The sequence below is a fragment of the Mobula birostris genome, chromosome 5 (assembly GCF_030028105.1).
Source record: "Mobula birostris isolate sMobBir1 chromosome 5, sMobBir1.hap1, whole genome shotgun sequence".
NCBI classification, from domain to species: Eukaryota; Metazoa; Chordata; class Chondrichthyes; order Myliobatiformes; family Myliobatidae; genus Mobula; species Mobula birostris.
In genome coordinates, this window is record NC_092374.1 from 1,436,891 (window position 1) to 1,463,116 (window position 26,226).

The window sequence follows — 26,226 nt, forward strand, 5'->3', positions numbered from 1 at the left end:
GCAGCCCTTTCTGATGCTATCAAAATTGGCTTTTCTCCAATTTAGTATCTCAACCCAGGACCAGGTCTATCTTTTCCCATGTTAACTCTGAAATTAATGGCATTATGATCGTATAATTATAACTATTATGAGGAAATTTGAATAGATCCATGGGTGGGAGTGGTGTGGAAAGCAATGATCTGTGTGCAGGTTGACAGAACTGAGCAGAATAATAGTTTGGCATGGACTAGATGGGCCAAAGACCTGTTATTTTGCTGTTCTACAACTCTATGAAAGGTGAAATATTTAAGAAGGATGTGAGGAGGAACTACTTTACCCAGAATGGTGTGAGTGTAGAAGTGGTAGATGTGGGTTCAGTTGAAACGTTTCTAAGAGAAGTTTAGATAGGTACATGTATGAGAGGGGTATGGAGGGTATGGTCTGGGAGAGACCTTACTCAAGGATAAAAGGTGGAGCATGTCGTAAGAGGCACAAGATGCTCAAAGTTCGAAGTAAATTTTTTTTTCAAAGGTTTACCATCAAAGTAATGTTTGCAGACTACATTGCAGTGCAATAAAGTTGCAGTGAAATCAAAGCAAAAAGTATCAAATACTGGTCTTAAGGTGTTGTACTTAAATGCACACAGCATAAGGAATAACGTGGATGATCTTGTTATACAGCTACAGATTGGCAGGTATGATATTGTGGACATCACTGAGACCTGGCTAAAGGATGCATGTCTCTGGGAGCTGAACGTCCAAGGATACACAGTGTATCGGAAGGATAGGAAGGTAGGCAGAGGGGGAGGCGTGGCCTTATTGGTAAGAAATGATATTAAATCATTAGAAAGAGGTGATATAGGATCGGAAGGTGCAGGATCTTTATGGGTTGAGCTAAGGAATAGCAGGGGTAAAAGGACCCTGATGGCAATTATTTATAGGCCTCCAAACAGCTGCAGGGATGTGGACTACAAATTACAACTGGAAATAGAAAAAGCTTGTCAGAAGGGCAGTGTTATGATAACTGTGGGGAATTTTAACATGCGAGTAGATTGGAAAAATCAGGTCAGCACTGGATCTCAAGAGAGAGAATTTGTAGAATGTCTACGAGATGGCTTTTTAGAACAGCTTGTTGTTGAGCCCACTAGGGGATCGGCTGTACTGGATTGGGTATTGTGTAATGACCGGAGGTGATTGGAGAGGTTGAGGTGAAGGAACCCTTAGGAGGCAGTGATCATAACATGATTGAGTTCACTGTGAAATTAGAAAAAGAGAAGCCGAAATCTGATGTGTCGGTGTTTCAGTGGATTAAAGGAAATTACAGTGGCATGAGAGAGGAACTGGCCAAAGTTGACTGGAAAGAGGCACTGGCGGGAAGGACGGCAGAGCAGCAGTGGCTGGAGTTTATGCAAGAAATGAGGAATGTGCAAGACAGGTATATTCCAAAAAAGAAGAAATTTTCGAGTGGAAAAAGGATGCAACCGTGGTTGACAAGAGAAGTCAAAGCCAAAGTTAAAGCAGAGGAGAGGGCATACAAGGAAGCAAAAATTAGTGGGAAGACAGAGGATTGGGAAGTTTTTAAAACCTTACAAAAGGAAACCAAGAAGGTCATTAAGAGAGAAAAGATTAACTATGAAAGGAAACTAGCAAATAATATCAAAGAGGATACTAAAAGCTTTTTCAAGTATATAAAGAGTAAAAGACAGGTGAGAGTAGATATAGGACCGATAGAAAATGATACTGGAGAAATATGTAATGGGAGATGAGATGGCAGAGGAACTGAACAAGTATTTTGCATCAGTCTTCACTGAGGAAGACAGCAGGATACCGGACACTCAAGGGTGGCAGGGAAGAGAAGTGTGCTCAGTCACAATTACGGCAGAGAAAGTACTCAGGAAGCTGAATAGGCTAAAGGTCGATAAATCTCCTGGACCAGATGGAATGCACCCTCGTGTTCTGAAGGAAGTAGCTGTGGAGATTGCGGAGGCATTAGCGATGATCTTTCAAAAGTCGATAGATTCTGGCATGGTTCCGGAAGACTGGAAGATTGCAAATGTCACTCCGCTATTTAAGAAGGGGGCAAGGAAGCAAAGAGGAAATTATAGACCTGTTAGCTTGATGTCGGTGGTTGGGAAGTTGTTGGAGTCGATTGTCAAGGATGAGGTTACAGAGTACCTGGAGGCATATGACAAGATAGGCAGAACTCAGCATGGATTCCTTAAAGGAAAATCCTGCCTGACAAACATATTACAATTTTTTGAGGAAATTACCAGTAGGCTAGACAAGGGAGATGCAGTGGATGTTGTATATTTGGATTTTCAGAAGGCCTTTGACAAGGTGCCACACATGAGGCTACTTAACAAGATAAGAGCCCATGGAATTACAGGAAAGTTACATACGTGGATAGAGCGTTGGCTGATTGGCAGGAAACAGAGAGTGGGAATAAAGGGATCCTATTCTGGTTGGCTGCCGGTTACCAGTGGTGTTCCACAGGGATCAGTGTTGGGGCTGCTTCTTTTTACATTGTACATCAACGATTTGGATTATGGAATAGATGGCTTTGTGGCTAAGTTTGCTGACGATACGAAGATAGGTGGAGGGGCCGGTAGTGCTGAGGAAACGGAGAGTCTGCAGAGAGACTTGGATAGATTGGAAGAATGGGCAGAGAAGTGGCAAATGAAGTACAATGTTGGAAAGTGTATGGTTATGCACTTTGGCAGAAGAAATAAACGGGCAGACTATTATTTAAATGGGGAAAGAATTCCCATTTAAGAAGTTCTGAGATGCAACGGGACTTGGGAGTCCTCGTACAGGATTCCCTTAAAGTTAACCTCCAGGTTGAATCAGTAGTGAAGAAGGCGAATGCAATGTTGGCATTCATTTCTAGAGGAATAGAGTATAGGAGCAGGGATGTGATGTTGAGGCTCTATAAGGCGCTGGTGAGACCTCACTTGGAGTACTGTGGGCAGTTTTGGTCTCCTTATTTAAGAAAGGATGTGCTGACGTTGGAGAGGGTACAGAGAAGGTTCACTAGAATGATTCCGGGAATGAGAGGGTTAACATATGAGGAAAGTTTGTCCGCTCTTGGACTGTATTCCTTGGAGTTTAGAAGAATGAGGGGAGACCTCATAGAAACATTTCGAATGTTAAAATGCATGGACAGAGTGGATGTGGCAAAGTTGTTTCCCGTGATGGGGGAGTCTAGTACGAGAGGGCATCACTTCAGGATTGAAGGGCGCCCTTTCAGAACAGAAATGCGAAGAAATTTTTTTAGTCAGAGGGTAGTGAATCTATGGAATTTGTTGCCACGGGCAGCAGTGGAGGCCAAGTCATTGGGTGTATTTAAGGCAGAGATTGATAGGTATCTGAGTAACCAGGGCATCAAAGGTTATGGTGAGAAGGCGGGGCAGTGGGACTAAATAGGATAAAATGGATCAGCTCATGATAAAATGGCGGAGCAGACTCGATGGGCTGAATGACCTACTTCTGCTCCTTTGTCTTATGGTCTAATACAGCTGAGATTTGTTTTCTTCAGATAGCCATAAAATACAGTACACCATAGAAGTAGTTGAAAGACATCAGTTCCCCCCCCAACCCACCCTCTAGTTGTAATCCCTCCTCACATGAAAAGAAAAAGAAACAAAAACTCACAGCCCTCCAAGCTCTCCCAACCCCTCCTTCTCACAAAAACTAGCAAATCACCCACGTGGAAAACAACAGGAAGAACATCAATCCCCATTCCGTAGACCCCCCAGCCCATCGATGGGCAACAAGAAAGAAAGGGCGAGAACCTGTTTCTAAAAAAAAACATACAGAACTGAAAGAGGCCAATATGAACTGCAGTTAGTTTGAACTGCAGTGCAATCCATAGATCTTAGAATTTCAATAACACCTCAAGAGCATAAGCACCCAGTGGCCCCTCTGAGGGCATCAATATGAGCTAGTGGCCCCTCCAAGGGCAGCGACATGAACCAGCTGAGAGCTACTCACTCTTCTCTGCATTTGCCTTGATGTTTCAATCTTCCTCATTGCTTAAATCAGCAAGAAATATCGTCGATAATGGCTCCTTGTCTCGTCTTCTCTTTGTGGTAGCTCAGGCTCACATTTCACTCTTGGAGTTTTCTTGGGGATAGCAGAGTGCTAGCTCAGTTTTTTGAACCACAGACAGTAAGTCACAGGCTCCAACAGTTTCAAAAACTATTATAAGATAAATATAATAAGTAGAAGCTGTAGAAAAACTGAAATGATTGACTTTGTGGAAGATGTCGCCCAAGGAATCGTTGTTCGCTGGCGCCATCTTGTAAGTACATATATGTCACCATATGCAACCCTAAGATTTATTTTCTTACGGACATATGTATAGTTGCAAGAAAGAGTTTGTAATCCCTTTCCAATTACCTGATTTTCTGCATTAATTACTCATAAGATGTAGTCTGATCTTCATCTAAGTCTCAATAATAGATGAACACAATCTGCCTAAACTAATAACACACAAGTAATTGCACTGCCTCCCTTCAATACTGAGTACACCATTTAAGGAATCACAGTCTAGGTTCAACAGGGTATGTGAACCTCTGGGGTAATGCCCTTTACAAAAGCTATTTGGCTTCAGATATTCCAGTCAATGAGGTGAGATTGGAAGTGTGAGTTGTAAAGGTGCCCTGCCCTATATATATATATATATATAAAAACACACACAATATCAGGTTACTGATGGAGCCTGCTCTTCTCAAGAATGATCTGTTTACGTACACCATACCTCGATCAAAACAGCTTTCAGGGGACTTTAGAAGAAGAATTATAGAGATGCATGAAGCTAGAAACAGCTAGAAAAGCATTTCTAAAGACCTGAGTGTTAATTAGTCCACAGTAAGAGAAATTGACGACAAATGGAGGAAATTCAGTACCCTGGGAGTGGCTGACCTGCAAAGATCACACCAAGAGCATAAAGTGCCATGCTGAGGGAGGTAAAAAAAGAACCCAAGGGTAACAAACAGCAAAAGACCTGCAGAAGTCTCTAAAGCTTACTAAAGTCTCTGTTCGTGTGTCTACTGAACAAGAATAGTGTTCGTGGAAGAACACCACAGAGAAAACCAGTGCTCTCCAAAAACAATTGTTGCATGTCTCAAGTTTGCAAAAGACCACCAAGATGTTCCACAATGCTTCTGGGACAATATTCTGTGGATGGATGAGATCAAATTTGAACTTTTTGGCAGAAATGCACACACTGTGTTTGGAGGAGAAAGGGCACTATACACCAACACCAAAACCTCATCCCAACTGTGAAGCATGGTGGATGGAATATCATGGATTGGGGCTGCCTCACTGCCTTGGGACCTGGACAGCTTGTAATTATTGAGAGAATAATGAATTCAAAATTGTATCAAGACATTTTACTGGAGAATGTCAGCATGGCAGTCTGTTACCTAAAGCTAATAGAAGTTGGTCATGCAACAAGACAATAATCTGAAAGACGAGTAATTAAAGAACAGAATGGATTAAAAAGAAGAAAATCGGTGCTTTGGAATGACCTAGTCTAAGTCCAGACCTTAACTCAATTGAGGTGCTTTGGCTTGATGTGAAGAAGGCTGTTCATGCAAGGTATCCCAGAAATATTGATGAACTGAAAGTTTTGTATGGAGGAATGGTCTAAAATTTGTCCTCTCCATTGTGCAAGTTTGACCAGCAGACACAGGAAATATTTGGTGGAGGTTATTATTGCTGGAGGAGGTTCTACCAGTTATTAAATATAAGGGTTCACATACTTTTTCCAGCCTGGACTGTGAATGATTAAACAATGTATTCAATAAAGACATGAAAAGTACGATTGTTGTTATTAGTTTAGACAGATCATGTTTTGTCTATTATTGTGACTTAGATGAAGATGAGATCATATTTTATGAGTAATTAATGCAGAAAGCCAGGTAATTGCAAAGGATTGACAAACCTTTTCTTGCAACTGTAACTAAATCCAAGAAACACATTAGAGTCATTGAAAGCCAGCACCTAACAAGACAGATAAACAACCAGTGTGCAAAAGTAAGGCAACAAACTGTGCAAATATAGAGGAAAAAAGTAATAATAAGCAATAAATATTGAGAATATTAGATGAAGTCATAGAACCGTAGAACATTACAGCACAGAAACAGGCCTTTTGGCCCTTCTTGGCTGTGCCAAACCATTTTTCTGCCTAGTCCCACTGACCTGCACCTGGACCATATCCCTCCATACACCTCTCATCCAAGTACCTGTCCAAGTTTTTCTTAAATGTTAAAAGTGAACCCGCATTTACCACTTCATCTGGCAGCTCATTCCACACTCCCACCATTCTCTGTGTGAAGAAGCCCCCCCTAATGTTCCCTTTAAACTTTTCCCCCTTCACTCTTAACCCATGTCCTCTGGTTTTTATCTCCCCTAGCCTCAGTGGAAAAATCCTGATTGCATTCACTCTATCTATACCCGTCATAATTTTATATACCTCTATCAAATCTGCCCTCATTCTTCTACGCTCCAGGGAATAAGGTCCTAACCTATTCAACCTTTCTCTGTAACTCAGTTTCTCAAATCCCACAACATCCTTGTAAACCTTCTCTGCACTCTTTCAACCTTATTAATATCCTTCCTGTGATTTGGTGACCAAAACTGTACACAGTGCTCCAAATTCAGCCTCACCAATGCCTTATACAACCTCACCATAACATTCCAACTCTTATACTCAATACTTTGATTTATAAAGGCCAATGTACCAAAAGCTCTCTCTATGACCCTATCTACCTGTGATACCACTTTTAGGGAATGTTGTATCTGTATTCCCAAATCCCTCTGTTTTACTGCACTCCTCAGTGCCCTACCATTTGCCTTGTATGTTCTACCTTGGTTTGTCCTTCCAAAGTATAATACCTCACACTTATATGTATTAAACTCCATCTGCCATTTTTCAGCCCATTTTTCGAGCTGGTCCAAATCCCTCTGCAAGCTTTGAAAACCTTCCTCACTGTCCACTACACCTCCAGTCTTTGTATCATCAGCAAATTTGCTGATCCAGTTTACCACATTATCATCCAGATCATTGATATAGGTGACAAATAACAATGGACCCAGCACTGGCCCCTGTGGCACACCAGTAGTCACTAGTCCTTGAAAGTGAGCCCAGTTCAGTGGGGATAGTTCAGTGAAGGAGCTCAGAATAGATCTTTTGAAATGATAAGATGTTAAATGATTACTTTGAAGTTACCAAGGAGAAGAAGAATAGTGAGATCAATGTGAAATGTTCCAAGATGCTGGGGAATTTTCAAGACAATGAAGGGAGTGGCAATGTCACAATATACATGTGGTCACATGGTGAATTGTCCACCTTTATGTGCTCCAATACCTTTTTATTAATGTGGATATGTTCCAACATATTACTATTCATAATCACTTAATTACTTCGCCTGCATGACCTCTACATTGTATCTGATACTACTGTAAATGAATAAATCTGTGTGTTAATTCTGTTTAGTCTAAAGTAATACATGCTTATATGTACTTGCTATTGATACTGCTGATGTACTGATAGAGCTGCCTTATTACAAGCTTAAAATAGCCTGTTCTGACTACCAGTAGTGTTTTTTTTTGTAAAAGAGCCTAAGGAAACTGTTTTCACAGGTGTTCTCAAGGTATGAGAAGCACAGGCAGTTGATACTGGAAGAGATGTTTGCCTCCCTTGCAAAACTCCCAACAAGTAAGAGGAGTTTACGAAATTTCAGGTAACACAGTTAATTCTTCTTGTAAAATTGGAATACCATGCTCCCTAGCCATTCTGTATCCTTTCAGTTACCAAGTTATCAGACAAGTTGTTCTGATATCTAATGCAAGACACAGTTTTATTTCTTGCTGGAGCTTTGTAACTAGCGCATGCAAGACTTCTAAATTTTAATATAAAGCATTGAATTGTCTCCAGTGCACAAACCAGATATTCAGAATTCAGTGTGGCTGAGAGTACATTTCATGGTTCAATTGTTGAATTACAGCCACACATTAGAACTCTTAATGTGCATTTTGCCACCTTCTACCACTGTATTGTTTCTATGTCACAAAACAGGTTAAACAGTAGCGACATGGATGGAGAACCACTCTTTATTCAGATGGTAACAGCCTTAGTCCTGCAGTTGATCCAGTGTGTAGTACACCTGCCAGCTGCAGAGAAGGATTCTAATACTGATGAAGAAGGAGAAAAGAAGGTAGGAAATATCACCTTGATCATTTTTTGAAAGTTGGTAACTTGTAAACTGCTTTTGAGTTGTACTAGCATCATAACAGTGAGATGCTGAAGTGTGATTTTTCAGCTGATCAGTAAACAATGAAGATTCCAAAAACATGTAATTCCATAACACCATTGAACTTATAGCATTTATGAACCAGTGGATCATATTGGGACACCTCAGACAATTGTTGGGTTATCCGTAACCTTACATTAAAACTTCATTTATCATTTATCAGACTACTGTTAGAAATTATGGTTCTACAGGAGAATGTTAAAAATATCATGGACCACACACACATCAAACGAAGAAGTTCTCAGAAGAGCCCAAGCAGTTCTATCACTCATACCAACAATAAGAGAAAGACAACTCAAATTCCTAGGACACATCATGCGGAAAAATGAACTAGAAAAACTCATACTCTCTGGAAAGATTGAGGGGAGTAAACGTAGAGGAAGACCTCGGCTTATGTACATCAAAAGCATAGCCAGGTGGCTACATATCGAGGAAATTGAAGTCATCCAAAAAACAAAGGATAGATCTATATGGAAAACCATGGTCACCGAAGTCCGTATCGGATATGGTACCTAGACAGTTATAAATGCAATGGTGTCAACGATATTTGATTCAGCCACTGCTGGTGGGAATGTTATTCATACATGTCGTGGCATCTCTTAACTTTTCGTTTTCTCTCCTGTTGACAATTTTAAACTGCTGATATTCCCCCATGCATCATCAAAATCATCATATTCCTCTTCATTTTCTAAACTAAATTCGGTTTTAAATGCTTCATTTTAAATTGCCCTTAAACGTCTTTGGATGTAGGCTGAGTATCTCATGTCTGTCCTTGAAACTGAAGTCTCACATGGAGACAAATTACACAGCAGGCAAACACTCTTTGGCTGTCTTTCAATACCTATAGTCCCATATTGGGGAAATGCAATGAAAAGATGAGCCGTGATCATATTACATGGCAGGTTAGTTTGAGGGACCTGGAAGTTTATCTAGGCCCTAAATAGCCATTCACAAACAAGAGAAAATCTGTAGATGCAGGAAATCTGAACAACACAGACAAAATACTGGAAGAACTCAGCAGACCAGGCAGCATCTATAGAAAAAGTACACTGGATGTTTCGGGCTGAGACCTTTTGGCAGGACTGCTGAGTTCTAAATAGCCATACCATATTTTGAGACCATGACCCTTGCTTCCACACCTCACTACCAAGATGTGTAGAAAATAATCCGTTTGTTAAAATATATAACTTGTGCACTGAGAGATAACAGAACTAGATACACTGGTTGCATCACTGCCTGCTATGGAGTGTTGTAAACTCAATCAGGTCCATCATAGGCACAACCCTCCCCGCCATCAAGGGTATTTTCAAAAACTGGAGCTTCATGAAGGTAGCATCCATCATTAAGACTCTTTCCCATCCAGGACATGCTCTCTTCTTGTTACTGCCATCAGGGAGGAGGAACAGGGGCCAGAAGGTGTACACTTAATGTTCGAGGAGCAGCTTCTTCCCCACTGCCATCAGATTTCTGAATGTCATAGAAGCATCGAAACATAGAAAGCCTACAGCACAATACAGGCCCTTCGGCCCATAATACTGTGCTGAACATGCACTTACTTTATAAATTATCTAGGGTTACCCATAGCCCTCTATTTTACTAAGCCCCATGTACCTATCCAAGAGTCTCTTAGAAGACCCTATTGTATCCGTCTCCACCTCCGTCACCGCAGCCTATTCCATGCACTCACCACACACTGCGTTTTTAAAAAAAACTTACCCCTGACACCTCTGTACCTACTTCCAAGCACCTTAAAACTGTGCCCTCTGCTGTGCCATTTCAGCCCTGGGGAAAAAACCTCTGACTATCCACACGATCAATGCCTCTCATCTTACACCTCTATCAGGTCACCTCTCATCCTTTGTTGCTCCAAGGAAAAAAGGCTGAGTTCGCTCAACCTATTCTCATAAGGCATGCTCCCCAATCCAGGTAACATCCTTGTAAATCTCCTCTGCACCCATTCTATAGTTTCCACATCCTTCCCTTAGTGAGGTGACCAGAACTGAGCACACTACTCTAAGTGGAGTCTGACCGGGCTCTTGTATAGCTGGAATATGTCCATGAATAGTTCCTCACTGTTGCACTCTATCTATCTATCTATCTATCAATCACATTTCTTACTGTGACTTATAATACTTTTTATGTAATGCACTGCTACTGCAAAACAGCAAATTTCACAATATATGTGTTTCTTCCTCAATCTTTTTTATTAAGTTTTGAATTGATCAACATAACAATGATAATGATACAAAGAGATCGGGATTACATTAGTAACGGTTAACGTATGCAGACACAGACTCCGAGTAACATACGTAATTTAAGCCTCCCAATCTCTTAGTAACTGAACATGAAAAAGATACAAAAAATTTTATACAAAGAAAAACTCCCCCTACACTTAAAAAAAAACAAGAAAACAAAACAAAACAAAGGCTGGGCTTTGGTTTACATCATATGAAAATGTTGAATAAATGGCCTCCAAGTTTCTTCAAATTTAACCAAAGGATCAGTACCACTCCTAATTTTTTCCAAGTTTAAACATGTTATAGTTTGGGAAAGCCATTGGAATGTAGTAGGGGGATTAGAATCTTTCCATTTAAATAAAATGGTTCTTCTGGCTATTAATGTAACAAATGCAATCAAACGGCAAACTGAAGGGGATAAGTGACTGGAGTCCATCACTGTTAATCCAAAAATTGCAGTAATAGGTGTATCAATACGCAAAACTACTGAAATAATGTCAAAAATGTCTTTCCAATATTTTTCCAAAAGAGGGCAAAACCAGAACATATGTGTCAAGGAAGCTACCTCAGAATTACATCTGTCACAAACAGGATTTATATGGCAATAAAAACAAGCTAACTTATCCTTGAACATATGGGCCCTATGAACCACCTTAAATTGTATCAAAGCATGTCTAGCACACATTGAAGAAGTATTAACTCGTTGGAGAATTTTCTCTCATTTCTCTATAGGTAAAGATACCTGAAGTTCTCTCTCCCATTCATTCTTAATTTTATCAAATGTACCTAGACGTATTTTTGTAATTAAATTATAAATAATTGCTATTAAACTCTTCTGATGGGGGTTTAAACCTAAAATTTTTTCTGTAATTTCAGTTTGATGTGGTATTGGAGAAATAGGTAAAATAAATTTCAAAATGTTTCTAATCTGTAAATATCTGAAAAAATGCGATCTAGGCAAATTATGTTTATTAGACAACTGTTCAAAAGACATGAGACAATTATCCATGAATAAATCACAAAAACATGTTATTCCCTTCATTTTCTATAAAAGAAAAGCTTGATCAGTTCTGGATGGTTGAAAGAAAAAAATTGGATATAATAGGACTTGATAGGATAAATTTATTCAATCTAAAAAATTTACGAAATTGAAACCATATTCGTATTGTATGTTTAGTTATTGGATTAATTGTTTGCTTAGTAAGTGCAAAGGGAAGTGAAGCCCCTAAAATAGAAGCCTTTGAGAACCCCTGTACAGACTCGCACTCGAGGTTCTCCCATCGTGGACATTGAACGTTAGATACCAAATATTAATTGCCCGGTAATAGAATCCAAAGTTCAGCAATGCCAAACCGCCATCCTTTTTTGATTTCTGTAAATATTTCTTTCTTAACCTAGGGTTTTTATTCTGCCATATATATGAAGAAATTTTAGAATCAATAATATCAAGAAAGGATTTAGAGATGAAGATTGGTACTGCCTAAAATAGATACAGAAATTTAGGTAAAATAATCATCTTAATAGCATTAATTCAACCAATCAGTGATAAGGACAATGGGGACCATTTAGTAAGCAGTTGTTTTAACATGATCAATTAAGGGAAAAAAGTTAACTTTGAATAGATCCTTATGCTTCTTAGTAATTTTAACACCCAAATAAGTAAAATAATCAGTAACCAGTCTAAATGGTGATTATCTATAGATTGGAACTTGCATATTTAATGGGAAAAGCTCACTCTTATTAAGATTCAATTTATAACCAGAAGAACTACTAAACTGAGCAAGTAGTGATATTACTGCAGGGATGGATTTCCCTGTGTTAGAGAGATATAGTAACAGGTCAACTGCATATAGTGATACCTTATGCGTCCCATTCCCACGAATAATGCCAAATATATTGGGTGAATCACGAAGGGCGATTGCCAAGGGCTCCAAGGCAATATCAAATAGTAAAGGGCTTAAAGGACAGCCCTGTCCTTTACCTTGAAAAAGCCTAAAAAAGGGGATCTGTGATTATTGGTAAGTACAGAAGCCAAAGGTGTATGATATATCAGTTTAATCCAAGATATGAATTTTGGGCTAAAATTAAATTTTTCAAGCATGTTAAATAAATATTCCCATTCAACTCTCTCAAACGCCTTCTCGGCGACAAACGAAATATCACAATATATGTCATGATAATAATCCTGATTCTAATTGTAATGTATCTAAATGTTCAGATCAACTTAATGTTTAGTGTCTCTTCCAGGGTTAGATCTTGAGTTGGTGGTCTTCGCTTGCTCTCCTTCACATTCAAAAGTTCTTTCTTTAACTCCTTATCTCATTTTTCAGGTTGATCAAGATGTTCTAATTACCAACTCATATGAAACAGCAATGAGAACAGCCCAGAATTTCCTCTCAGTCTTCCTCAAAAAGTGAGTTCATGGTAGATAACTGCATGCCTTAAGGTGGGTTCTTGCTGTCGATACTACTTCTGCTTTTTTGGACTTTTCGTATCTTGCGCCTTGCAGTGTTTCCATATTTAGTAAGCAAGTCATACATATTGTCTTATATGCCTTTCAACCAGAGATGACGAGATCTCTTGCTGGTAGAACCTCTCCTTTTAGTTCATTTTAATGAAATACAGGCCTTACTGTGCTATGTGTATGGTTAGTGTTGAGATCAATAATAAATTCCTTCTTGTTTCTTGTAGGTGTGGAAGTAAGCAAGGTGAAGAAGATTACAGACCACTGTTTGAAAACTTTGTACAGGATCTCCTTTCTACAGTCAACAAACCAGAGTGGCCAGCAGCAGAATTACTGCTGAGCCTCTTGGGAAGACTACTGGTAGGAATGTGTTTTGCAAATGGAACGAGCTGCCATCTGTAATTAAAAAGCCAATAACACTAATTAAATGCTCAACTGGATGTTTCCAGTCTGGATCATTCCCTTCTCATCCTAAATCTATACCCTCTAGTTTTAATCTCCCCTACTCTGGGGAAAAGACTCTTACTATTAACCTTATCTATGCCTTCCATAACTTTAAACATGTACATAAGGTCACCAGTTTTCCCAGGAATAAAGACCTAGTCCGGCCAACTTCTCCCTATAACTCAGGCTCTCTAGTCCTCATAAATCTTTTTTTCACTCTTCCCAGCTTAGCCATAGTAATGTTGCAGTTACCGTGATGCTATTACTGCTCAGGCATTTTGTGGTTCAATTCCAGCACCAATTCTGTAAGGCATCTATCTGTATATCCTCCCTGCTGAATACATAGGTTTTCCCCAGGTACTTTGGTTTCCTCTCACAGTCCTAAGATGTACCAGGTAGAAACATAGAAAACCTGCAGCAGAATACAGGCCCTTCGGCCCACAAAGCTATGCCAAACATGTCCTTACCTTAGAAATTACCTAGGGTTACCCATAGCTCTCTAGTTTTCTAAGCTCCATGTACGTATCCAGGAGTCTGTTAAAAGACCCTATCGTATCCACCTCCACCACCGTCGCCAGCAGCCCATTCCACATACTCACCACTCTCTGCGTAAAAAGACTTACCCCTGATATCTCCTCTGTACATATTTCCAAGCACCTTAAAACTGTGCCCTCTGGTGCTAGCCATTTCAGCCCTGGGAAAAAGCCTCTGACTATCCACACAATCAATGCCTCTCATCATCTTATACACCCCTATTAGGTCACCCCCCATCCTCTGTCGCACCAAGGAAAAAAGGCCGAGTTCACTCAATCTATTCTCATAAGGCATGATCCCCAATTCAGGCAACCTGCTTGTAGATCTCCTCTGCACACTTTCTATGGTTTCTACATCCTTACTATCGTGAGGAGACCAGAACTGAGCACAGTACTCCAAGTGGGGTCTGACCAGGGTCCTATATAGCTGCAACATTACCTCCCGGCTCCTAAACTCAGTCCCACGATTGATGAAGGCCAATACACTGTATGCTTTCTTAACCACAAGAGTCAACCTGCAGCAGCTTTAAGTGTCTTATGGATTCAGACCCCAAGATTCTTTTGATCCTCCATGCTGCCAAGAGTCTTACCATTAATACTATATTCTGTCATCATATTTGACCTATCGAAGTGAACCACCTCACAGTTATCTGGGTTGAACTCCATCTGCCACTCCTCAGCCCATTTTTGCATCCTATCAATGTCCCGCTGTAACCTCTGACAGCCCTCCACACTATCCACAACACCTCCAACCTTCGTGTCATCAGTAACTACTTACTACTAAGCTTAAGCTTATGTTCTTTGGTTATTAACACCCCTACCATCGAGAAAAGTTCATAACTTTCTACCTTATCTAGCCACTATAATTTTGTGTACCTCTGTCATGTTCTCCCTTAGCTTTGGGCACTCCTCAAAAAATAAACCCTGCCTAGGCAGCCTCTTGTTATAACTATGATCTCCTATCGCAAGCAATATCCGGGTGAATCTTTTCTGCACTCTCTCTACATGTTTTTTTAAGGTCATAAGATATAGGAGCAGAAGTTGGCCATTCAGCCCATCAAGTCTGTTCCGCCATTCAATTGTGGTTGATCCAGTTCTTCCAGTCATCCCAACTCCCCTGCCTTCTCCCCATACCCTATGATGCCCTGGCTAATCAAGAACCTATCTATCTCTGTCTTAAATACACCCAATGACTTGGCCTCCACAGCTGCTCGTGGCCACAAATTCCACAGATTTACCACCCTCTGGCTAAAATAATTTCTCCGCATCTCTGTTCTAAATGGATGTCCTTCAGTCCTGAAGTCATACCCTCTTGTCTTAGAATCCCCTACCATGGGAAGTAACTTTGCCATATCTAATCTGTTCAGGCCTTTTATCATTTGGAATGTTTCTATGAGATTCCCCCCTCATTCTCCTGAACTTCCAGGGAATACAGCATAAGAGCTGCCAGGCATTCCTCATACGGTGACCCTTTCCTGGAATCATTTTTGTTCCAGATTTGAACATCAACCTCCTTTCTATGTTCTGACATCCAAAACTGCACACAGTATTTCAACCGTGGCTTCACCATCATCGTATAAAGCTGTGCTATAATTTTCCTGCTGGTATACTCTTTTTCCCTAGCTAATGAGGGCCAGCGTCTTATTTACCTTCTTTCCCATCTTATCAATGTGTGCTGCCACCTTCAGGGACCATTACACCAAGGTTCATTTGTTCCTCAATTCTTCTTCTGCACCTACCATTAATTGTGTGTGTTCTATCCTATTTGACCTTCCGAAGTGTATTCCTTCACATTTATCAAGATTAAATTCAGTCTGCCAAAAGTTCTTAGCAGTACTTTTGAACCATTACGATGAAGTATGTATAACCTAATTACCTGGGTTATCACTGTCACCACATAGAATCATAGTCATTCAGCATGGAAGTACACTGCCAGCTCTCATGTTTATGGCAAAATGTGGACAAATATCTATATTATACATGTATCTATAATTTTATTAATCCAGCACCATGGTGTCAACCTACATTTCTGCCTCTCAATCATGCTATGCGTATTGGGTGTGATGAAAAGTGAGGGGCTGAGGGAACTTGTTTTAGACATGGAGTATTAATTAGCTAATCAACTGGGGCATACTATTGCAGAATGTTCACAAGTAATTTGTTCAAAATTACGGAGTTTGTAGATTTCGAAAGAAAGCTTAAAAACAGGAAAGCAGGCAGTTTGCATCCATTGTTTCAAGCACTCCATTCTTCTACCTCAAAATACAGGTTCACCAGTTCAGTAACAAGTCAACGGAGATGGCCTTGCGAGTAGCTTCACTTGATTATCTCGGAACAGTAGCAGCACGGCTAAGGAAAGATGCTGTTTCCTGCAAGATGGATCGGGAGTCAATTAACCGGATACTGAAACAGGTGGGAGAATAAGTTAAGGTCATTCATGAATGAGGAATGAATAGACAGTTCTGAGGTCGAGAGATCAACAGTGATTGGGATCAGTGGAGACCTTTGGTGATTCCTGTTGAAAGGGGAACGGTCTACTAGATAGACTGGTAATTCCTTTCATTGAAGTAATTCATCTCCGAAATGTATATAATCTCTTGAAATTACATAAAAGAAATTAAAATTATTTGAGGGAAGGAGGAAATATGGAAAATTCCTCTTGAATAAAATGTTACTGAGGCCACATTTGGAACACCAAGTTTAGTTTTGGTCACCCTGCTATAGGAAAGGCGCAAAGCTGGAAAGAGTGCAAAAGCAATTTATAAGGATTTTACCAGAATTCAAGGGACTGAGATATAGACAGAGGTTGAGAAGTTTGGGATTTTCTTACTGGAACATGGAAGGGGGGGGGGGGGGTGATATTATAGAGGTGTGTACAATTATGAGGGGCATAGATAGGGTAACTGAACAGTCTTTTTCCCAGGGTTGGATAATCAAAAACCAGAGGGCATAGGTTTGCGGGGAGAGTTTATGAATCTGAGGGGCAATGTTTTTCTGGACTGGTCTGCCTAGAGGAAGTGAGTGAGGCAGGTAGATGAACAACATTTAACAGGTACTTGGACAAGTACAAGGATAGAAAAGGTTTAGAGGGATATGGGACAAACCCAAGCAAATGGGACTGTCTTGGATAGGAATCTTGGTCAGCATGTACCAGTTGGGCCAAAGGGTCTGTTTCCATGTTCTATGACACTATGACCCTTGCCCCCTCAGCTCCTCCATGAATTACCAACAAGTGTTCAAGGACAGCTTAGACTTGAATTTCTTACAACAGTCTATAGTTAGAAGTAGCTAGGTCTGAATGTAGTGAGATACTCACTTCATAAAATTGAGCAGATCTTCGCTGTCCCAGAAGAATTTTTCAATTCTAGAGCTGGCCTTGTACAATTTCAGATCATGATCCAAAAGCAAATTGTGATTCCTGGTCCTACTTGAACAAGCTGTCAACGCGAACACAATCTGGTCTTATAGTAGATTATCCCAGCTTCTGTCTTTCAGTTAAGCAATTTGTACCTTTCCAGAATCAATGCTGAGTTCACAAACATTTTTCCAAAACATTGCTGTTCTCATTTATACCTCTATAATCAGCCCATCTTTTAGTTTGTTTTTGTCTCTCTTAAAATCTCCCTTTGCATCTATGGTATTTTAGAGAGTATATCTTTAAAATGATTCAGGTGAAGAAGGGGCACAATATCACTTGTGGAAAAAAATTAAGGAAAATCCCAAAGCAAAAGCAAGAAAAAGCCATAAGGGTTCAAAGGGATATAAGTGAAATCTTGTGTGCATATTTACATAATAGAACACAGAACAATGTAGCACAGGAACAGGCCATTTGGCCCACAATGTTGTGCCAAACCAAATAAATTAGTAATCAAATGGCCAACTAAACTATTCCCTTATACTTTATACTTTATTGTCGCCGAACAATTGATACTAGAACGTACAATCATCACAGCGATATTTGATTCTGCATTTCCCGCTCCCTGGATTACAAATCGATAGTAAATATTAAAAATTTAAATTATAAATCATAAATAGAAAATAGAAAAATGGAAAGTAAGGTAGTGCAAAAAAACCGAGAGGCAGGTCCGGATATTTGGAGGGTACGGCCCAGATCTGGGTCAGGATCAATTCAGCAGTCTTATCACAGTTGGAAAGAAGCTGTTCCCAAATCTGGCCGTACGAGTCTTCAAGTTCCTGAGCCTTCTCCCGGAGGGAAGAGGGACGAAAAGTGTGTTGCCTGGGTGGGTCGTGTCCTTGATTATCCTGGCGGCACTACTCCGACAGCGTGCGGTGTAAACTGAGTCCAAGGACGGAAGATTGGTTTGTGTGATGTGCTGTGCCGTGTTCACGATCTTCTGCAGCTTCTTTCGGTCTTGGACAGGGCAACTTCCATACCAGGTTGTGATGCACCCTAGAAGAATGCTTTCTATGGTGCATCTATAAAAAAACACTATGCCTGCACTATGTCCATATCTCTCCCTTTTCCTCACATTCAGGTGCCAAGCTAAATGTCTCCTAAAAGTTTCTGCCTCTACTGCCATCCCAGGTAGTGCATTGCAGGTGCCCACCACTCTGTGCTTAAAAAAAAAATCTTGCCTCTCACATCTCATTTAAAATTGCCCCCTCTCACCTTAAGCACATGCTCTCTGGTAATAGATATTTCTACTCTGGGGGAAAAGGTTCTGTCTGTCCACTCTATGCCTCTCATAATCTTATACACCTCTATCAGATCTCTGCTCTGATTCAGTAAAGAGAAAAAAACGATACAGTTAGAGAATTAATAGATTGGTGTGTTGGATATTTAAAACAAATTTAGGAGGCTCTAGATATCTTTGTGTGCTTAAAGGTGGTTAAGTCTACAGAGCCTGACGAGATGAGTCCCAGGCTACCATGGAGGCAGTAGAGGAATACTGAAATTTAACCACATGAGAGGTGCCAGATATTAAGTTAATATATATATATTACTTTCAGATTTTTCCTCAGCCTCCATTGCTCCAGCAAAAACAATCTAAGTTCATCTAACTTCTCCTTACAGCTAATACGCTCCAGTTGAGGCAACATCCTGGTGAACCCTCTCCAAAGTTTCCTCCTCCTTTCTGCAGTGCATTTACCAGAACAACATAAAGCTATGTTTAGACCATGTTTGGAGAATTGTGTACAATTCTGGTTACCCCATTACAAAAGGAATATGGAGGCTTATCAGGAAGCCTGGATGAAAGGGTATGTGCTGTAAGAAGAGATTAGACAAACATGAGTGTTTTCTCTAGAGCGATGGAGGCTAAGAGCAGAAGCTTATAACATTATGAGAGACATGGATAGGGTAAATCACAAAATGGCTCTAGATAAAGGAGATACATTGCTGGCAACTAACAGTAACATAGATACCTATGTACTGAAGACATGACCTTTTAGGACTGAAAATTGCTTTGGAAATTACTGCAATGAATAAAGTGCTTTTAAGTGATTTGAAAACATTAGTGATCTTGTGAATGCTAGACAGACCTACCAGGTTTGTCAGAACAGACCATCCAGAAGACAAATACGGCAGCTGACACTAGAGCCTAGGAGCTTAAAATCCAGACCCCCCCCCCCCCCCCCGATCCTTGTGCAACCACTGGAGACCTGAGAGCAAAAGTTGCTTTATCAGAGAGCTTTGAGGGACAGCTGTGACCTGTGTTTCACAGAGACTCTCTCACCCCCAACTCTCCTGAAATGGCACTCCAACCTGTGAGTTTTTTGATCCACTGCATGGACCGGACTGCAACATCAGGTATGGGAAAGTGTGGCATCATCTGCTTTAAGATTATCTTATGGTTCTCAGATGTGGCAGTCCTATCCCCGTCCTAAAACATCTGAGTGAAGTGCTGACTGTTCACCGCCATCACCTCAAGCAAACATCAAGCTGGCACTTGAGGAACTACTTGCCCTAATCAACAGAGCAAAGCAACGTAACTTGACAGCAGTTCAAAGCATCACTTGTAGCACTAGAGGGCCCATGACCTTTAGCCTTAGCAGCGAAACGTTACAGGGAAGCCATTACATTAGCAGTGAAACCTTACAGCGTGTTACACTTGAATATCCAGTATCTGCAGATTTCCTCTTCATGTGTGTCACTTTGTCAAAGGTCTTCTTAAAGTCCAAATGTACTACATCCACAGCATCCCCTTTATCCATCGTAGGTGTAATCTCAAAGAATTCCAATAGGTTCGTTGGGCAGAATTTTTGCTGAAGGAAACCATGCTGAATTTGTCCTATCTTGTCCTGTGTCACAAACTCACCCTTGACTCCAGCATCTTTCCAACCACTGAGGTCAGGCTAACTGGTCTATAATTTTTTTTCTGCTCCCTTCCTCCTTTCTTAAAGAGTGGAGTGACATTTGCAATTTTCCAGTCCACTGGCTCCATGTCAGACTCCAGTGATTTTTGAAAGATCATTATTTATGTTCCACAATCTCTACCCTTCTTGATGACCATAAACTCAGGTGCATCTCAAGGCTGATTGCTTAGACCCCTGCTCAACTCTCTATATATACAGCTCCAATGCCACATACAAATTTATCAATGACACCGGGACAAATCACAAGTGGTGATGAGTCAGTGCACAGGAATGAGATACCTATATATTCCAAAAATCAGAGGACAAATTGAAAATGGTAGAAATCTGGAACGATAAATGCCCTCAGACTTTTGGCACCTTGTCAATTAATATTATTTTCAAGTTTTGCTTTCCCCATAGACTGAGTCTATGTGTGATCATAGTGGTTGACCTTCTGTGTGTGAGTTTATCAATCTGAGTTTTGCCAATAATGGTTTAAATCCTACAGGTTTCAGGGATTGAGGATGAAGTACAACAGCTACAGAAGGCATTGCTGGATTACCTAGACGAGAATACCGAGACTGACCCCTCACTAATGGTAAGTGAAATCTAGTTCAAAATAGAATTGAATTGAGAACAGACATGTTTTCCCAGGGCATCCAGAAGTGAGAGGGATAAAACATAGAACAATGCAACACAGTATGGGTCCTTCATCCCACATAGCTGTCCTGATTCATATAACCCGCTCCATCATCAATCTAACCTTCCCTCCTACATAACATAACCCTTCATTTTCTTTCATCTAAGTGCCTATCTGTGTCTCTTAAATGTCCCTATTGGGTCAGCCTGTAGCAATGCATTCCAGGTACTTACCGCTCTCTCTGTTAAAAAAAAACATACCTTTGACATCACCCCTAAACTTTCCTCCACTTGCCTTAAGAATGTCCTCTGGTCTGTAAATTTTTTTTTGCATAGTGTGTGATAACCTGGAATACAATGCCAGAGGAAGTAGTGGAAACAGATGCAAACACCATATTGAAAAGACATTCAGCTAATCACTTCAATAGGCAAAATATAAAGGATACAGACCCTACCTGGGCAAATATAAGGGCAAACAGGTCTTCATAAGACGTAATGGGCCAAAAGACCCATTTTCATGCTATGCAAGTCAGAGACTGTTATGACTTTATACTCTTCATTAGAATATAGAACAGTAGAGCATAGGAACAGATCCTTCTGCAGAACCAAATAAATTTATAATTAAAAAGGCCACCTAATCTCATCTGCCTATACAATGTCCATATTTTACATAGGTTCTCATCTTAGCCATTCTGGCCTGCTCTATGGTTACTGTGGTTTCTATCCTGAAATATAATAATATGACATGGATGCGTACAAGAACATAGTACAGCACAGGAACAGGCCTTTTGATAACCCTGCTGATCCGAATTAATCTCATCTGGCTGTACATGATTGACATCCCTCCATTCCTTGGTTACATATATGTGTCTAAATGATTTTTAAATATTTCTGTTATACCTGCATCCTTCAATTCCACCTGTAGTGTATTCCAGTCACCTGCACTCTGTGTAAAAATAAACTTGCTTCGTAATCGCCCTTAAACTTTTCCCTCCTTTCTTCTATGGTCAAGCCAATCCTGAATTAAATCTACCAAGTTTCCATGGATCCCTTGTGCCTTAGTTTTCTAGATTACCCACCATGATGGACCTTGTCAAAAGCTTTCCTAAAGACAATGTAGTCTGACTATCTATAATAAATACATGCTTTCTGAGAAGCGAGTAGACCCAAACCTTCAGAATCTTCTCCACTAATTCCCCTACCACTGATTTAAAAGTCACCAACCTATAATTTTCTGGTGGTCCATTGCCCTACTTAAACGGAGGAATAATATTAGCTATTCTCTAGCAGTCTTCTGGGATTTCTCCTGTGACTGAATAGAATACAATGGTCTATCAAGACTCCAACAATCTCCTTTCCTGCCTCTCTTGCATTCCATAAAGCCCTTGGGATATGCTATCTTCCTGCTCTTCAAGAAACTAAAGCTGAAGGGCCTGAACTCTTCTATGTTCTATCTCCTCTTCCTCAATATCAACATGCCCTACAATATCCAAATATTTCTCCATCATCTCATTCTCCTCCATGTCTTTGTCCTTGGTGGATATTGATTTAAAGTGCTTGTTTAATACTTTACCCATTTCCTTTGGCTCTAACTTCTCCCTAGTTACCCTCTTGTATGTAATGTAAATATAAAATGCCTTGGGATTCTGTTTAATCATTCCACAAGGATATTCCATGGCTCTTTTTAGATCACCTAATTCTTGTTTAAGTTCTTTCCTGCTTCCTTTATACTCTTAAAAGGTTCTGTCTGATTTCAGCATCATAAACCTTACAAATGCTTGCTTTATCTTTTGTCATCTAGAGTTCCCAATCCTTGCCATTTTTGTCATTTTTCCTCAAAGGAGCATGTTGACCCTGTATTCTGACCAGCTGGTCTTTAAACAACTCCTATATGTCAATCTTAACATAGTATTTATTTAAGGACGGTAGCTACTTGGAATTCCTGAACTACCTGTTACCTTTGGTGGCTTCTCATTCCCTTCCTTCCTGTGCAGTCTTTACCTGAAGTCTGACCATTTTACTAACCACAGTAAATCCATATTGCAGCTCCACGATCAGCAGCTGAATCCACCTCCTGCACATGTGATCGCTATGGAAGTGTCCCTAACTTCCCACATTGTTTGTGTATAGCTCTGAGTTTCACCATCAAGTTTCCCTTATGATTGCAGGTTTTTCATGTTGTTTGAAATTAGCCCGAGTGTTTTCTAAGGTGTTGTCCACAGTAAGGACAACCTTAAAATGATGTCGCATGTCTGCCACTTCTTTATTTCCTGTTTTTTATTCACCAGTCTTATTCTCCAGAGTTTGCTTTGATACTGCAGTCAAATTTTCTCAAAGTAGTCAGTTTAAGCCCTTCTGAACTAGTGTAATGTTGCTAATTGCTCTCGATGATCCTGCAATAAGTGTGTGTGCGCATGTGTGTTTTCAAGTTTGCTAGGAAATTTTACATTGCACAATGGTTCCGTGACACTACAATGGAGACAGAAAAAGCAATGAAGTCACAGAATCAGAAGGATGACGACTCCTCAGACGGGACACAGCATGCCAAGGAGCTCGAATCCACAGGAGAGATTATGCAAAGAGCAGAAAAACGCAAGAAGTTCCTTCGCTCTGTCATCAAAACTGCCCCAACTCAATTTAGCACCCTGAGGTAAGGTGCAACGAGCCACATTTTTGGGAGCATTTTGTATATGGTCCAGGACAATCCATTTATGAAATACTTTCTTCACAGAATAGGTGCTTATCATTCTTTCTTTGATGCAGGCTTAGTCGTGAAAATCAGAATGTAGGTGGGTGGTAATTAGTGACAGCATTGTGATTCTGTTTGTCCATATACTTGTGTGTGTGTGTGTGTGTGTGTGTGTTAGTGTAGTGCAATATTCTGCACAGAAAAATATGTCCAGACAATCTTCTGCATTTAAGTCCTGTAAACTGAAGGTTTAATGATCTCGTACCTAAAGATTGATACATTTTTACAGTTTCTAATTGTACCTCTTGTGTCAGTGAAATAACTAGCTAAGTGGTTAACATTAGGCTGTTTAACAAATTGTTCCTGAGGATGGCTACTCATCATGTCTTGCCTGACTAGTTTCCTTTTGCACCCACAGAATGAACTCTGCTAACGTGGACTATGAAGATGCCTGTTTGATTGTCCGATACTTGGCCTCTATGAGGCCGTTTGCACAGAGCTTTGATATTTATTTGACGCAGGTATGTGTTACTGATTGCAAAAGAAAACTGATGGGATACCATTTGAAAAAAGCCTTTGATGAAACGAGATACTTATAAAGTCACTTGGTTCTTGGATTATGAACAAAGCAAAGAGTTTAATCAGTGGGGATAGGGGCAGCAGTGTCCATTTTAGTCCATGTGAATTGTGGAAAGCGGTATACTTTTCCTCTTTTTCTCAAAGCCAATATATATCCAGAATGGAGATAGTGTTCTGGTTTTATACATGAAAATGTAAAAATGGCCCGAAGTATCATTGGGGACCCAAGTCACCCCAAACACAAACTGTTATAGCTGCTACCATCTGGGAAACTGTACCACAGCATAAAAGCCAGGACCAACTGGCTCTGGGACAGCTTCTTCCACCAGGCAATCAAACTGATTAATTCATGCTGACATAACTGTACTTCTATGTTATATTGTTGTGCATACTATTTATTATAAATTACTATAAATTGCACATTTAGACGTAACGATTTTTACTCATGTATATGAAGGATGTAAGTAATAAAGCCAAATCAATTCAATTCAAATTCATTTCCTCTCCCACTTCACTTATAAATTCAAGACACCAATTTGGTTTATAGGCATTTCTTCTATTTCAGTGTGATCCTCTATGTAAACTCTATGCCATAGACTTCATTACTCTAATTTCAATTCAAGAAGTGCTGTTTTTTAATTGTTAGCAATTTGCACATGTGATATTCAGTTAAATTCCAGTGACTTCTACAGGTGCATTTAAAAGATACAATAATGCTAAAGGTGAGAGGTGGAGTTTTGTCTAGCACTGTTTTTTAAGGATGCAATGTGGTGAAGATTAATCAAAATAAATGCTCAGTTATGTCTAGTGATGTCAAGATATACCAGGATGTTGCTGGATGGGCTATAAGGAGAGGTTTGACAAACTTTGATTGTTTTTCTCTAGAGTGTTAGAGGCTGAGAGGGCAACTTGATGTATGGCATTTCATCATGGCTAACCTATTATCCCCCTCAACTCCATTCTACTGCCTTCTCCCTATAATCTTTGAAGCCCTGACTAATCAGGAACCTATCAACCTTGGTACTTAATGGTACCAATGACATGGGTAGGAAAGGTGAGGAGGTCCAGAAGAGAGATTTTAAGGAGTTAGGTAGAAAGCTGAAAAGCAGGACCACCAGGGTAGTAATCTTTGGATTGCTGCCTGTGCCACTTACTGGAGAGGGTCAGACTAGGAGCATTTGGCAGATAAATGTGAGGCTGAGGAACTGGGACAGGGATTCAGATTTGTGGATTATTCAGATCTCTTCCAGGGAAGGTACAACTTTTACAAAAGGGGTGGGTAACACCTGACCCCGAGGGGGACCAATATCCTTGTAGACAGCTTTTCTAGACCTGTTTGGGAAGGTTTAAAGTAATTTGGTAGGGGAATGGGAACCAGAATGATAGAACTGTGGATGGGGCAGTTGGTTTACAAAGAGAGGCAGTGTGTAGTGAGACTGCTAGCAAAGACAGGCTGATGATAAGGCTAAATTGCAGCCAGCGGGATGAGTTACAATGCAAAAGGGGGACAAAATCAAAAAGGATGATGAATATAGAACCGAAGGTCTTATATTTGAATGCATGCAGTATATGGCATAAGGTATATCAACTTGTAACACAGAGAATGGTGAGTATGATATTGTGGGCATCACTGAGTCATGGCTGAAGGAAGCTTATAGCTGGGAGCTTAACATCCAAGGATACTGTTGTTTCAAAAGGACAAGCAGAGGGGTGGGGTGGCTCTTTTGGTAAAAGATGAAATCAAATCCCTAAAAAGAGGTGACATAAGGTCAGAAGGTGGAGAACCTTTTGGGGGTAGAGCTAAAATACTGTAAGAGTAAAAGACCCTGACAGGAGTTAATGTACAGGCTTCCAAACAGCAGCAAAGAAGTGGTTTACAGATTACTACAGGAGATAGAAAAAGCATGTCAAAAGGGCAATGTTATGGGGACTTCAATATGCAGATTGATTGGTAAAATCACATCAGTGCTGGATCCCAAGAGGGGGATTTTGTAGAAGTCTACAGGATAGCTTTATAGAGCTGAGCTTCT

At 40.2% G+C, this 26,226-nt stretch overlaps 1 protein-coding gene across 4 annotated transcripts in view; it reads left to right on the forward strand.

Annotated features, from left to right (window-relative positions):
• nipblb (NIPBL cohesin loading factor b) overlaps positions 1–26,226 on the forward strand; it is a 502,440-nt gene that overhangs the window by 319,159 nt on the left and 157,055 nt on the right. For all 4 annotated transcript variants that reach the window (XM_072257459.1, XM_072257461.1, XM_072257463.1 and 1 more), the window contains 8 exons: positions 7,626–7,726; positions 8,062–8,200; positions 12,864–12,946; positions 13,225–13,357; positions 16,243–16,386; positions 20,798–20,887; positions 23,358–23,578; positions 24,036–24,138. In XM_072257459.1, coding sequence (XP_072113560.1) covers positions 7,626–7,726; positions 8,062–8,200; positions 12,864–12,946; positions 13,225–13,357; positions 16,243–16,386; positions 20,798–20,887; positions 23,358–23,578; positions 24,036–24,138 — 1,014 coding nt within the window. The remainder of the gene's footprint in view (positions 1–7,625; positions 7,727–8,061; positions 8,201–12,863; positions 12,947–13,224; positions 13,358–16,242; positions 16,387–20,797; positions 20,888–23,357; positions 23,579–24,035; positions 24,139–26,226) is intronic.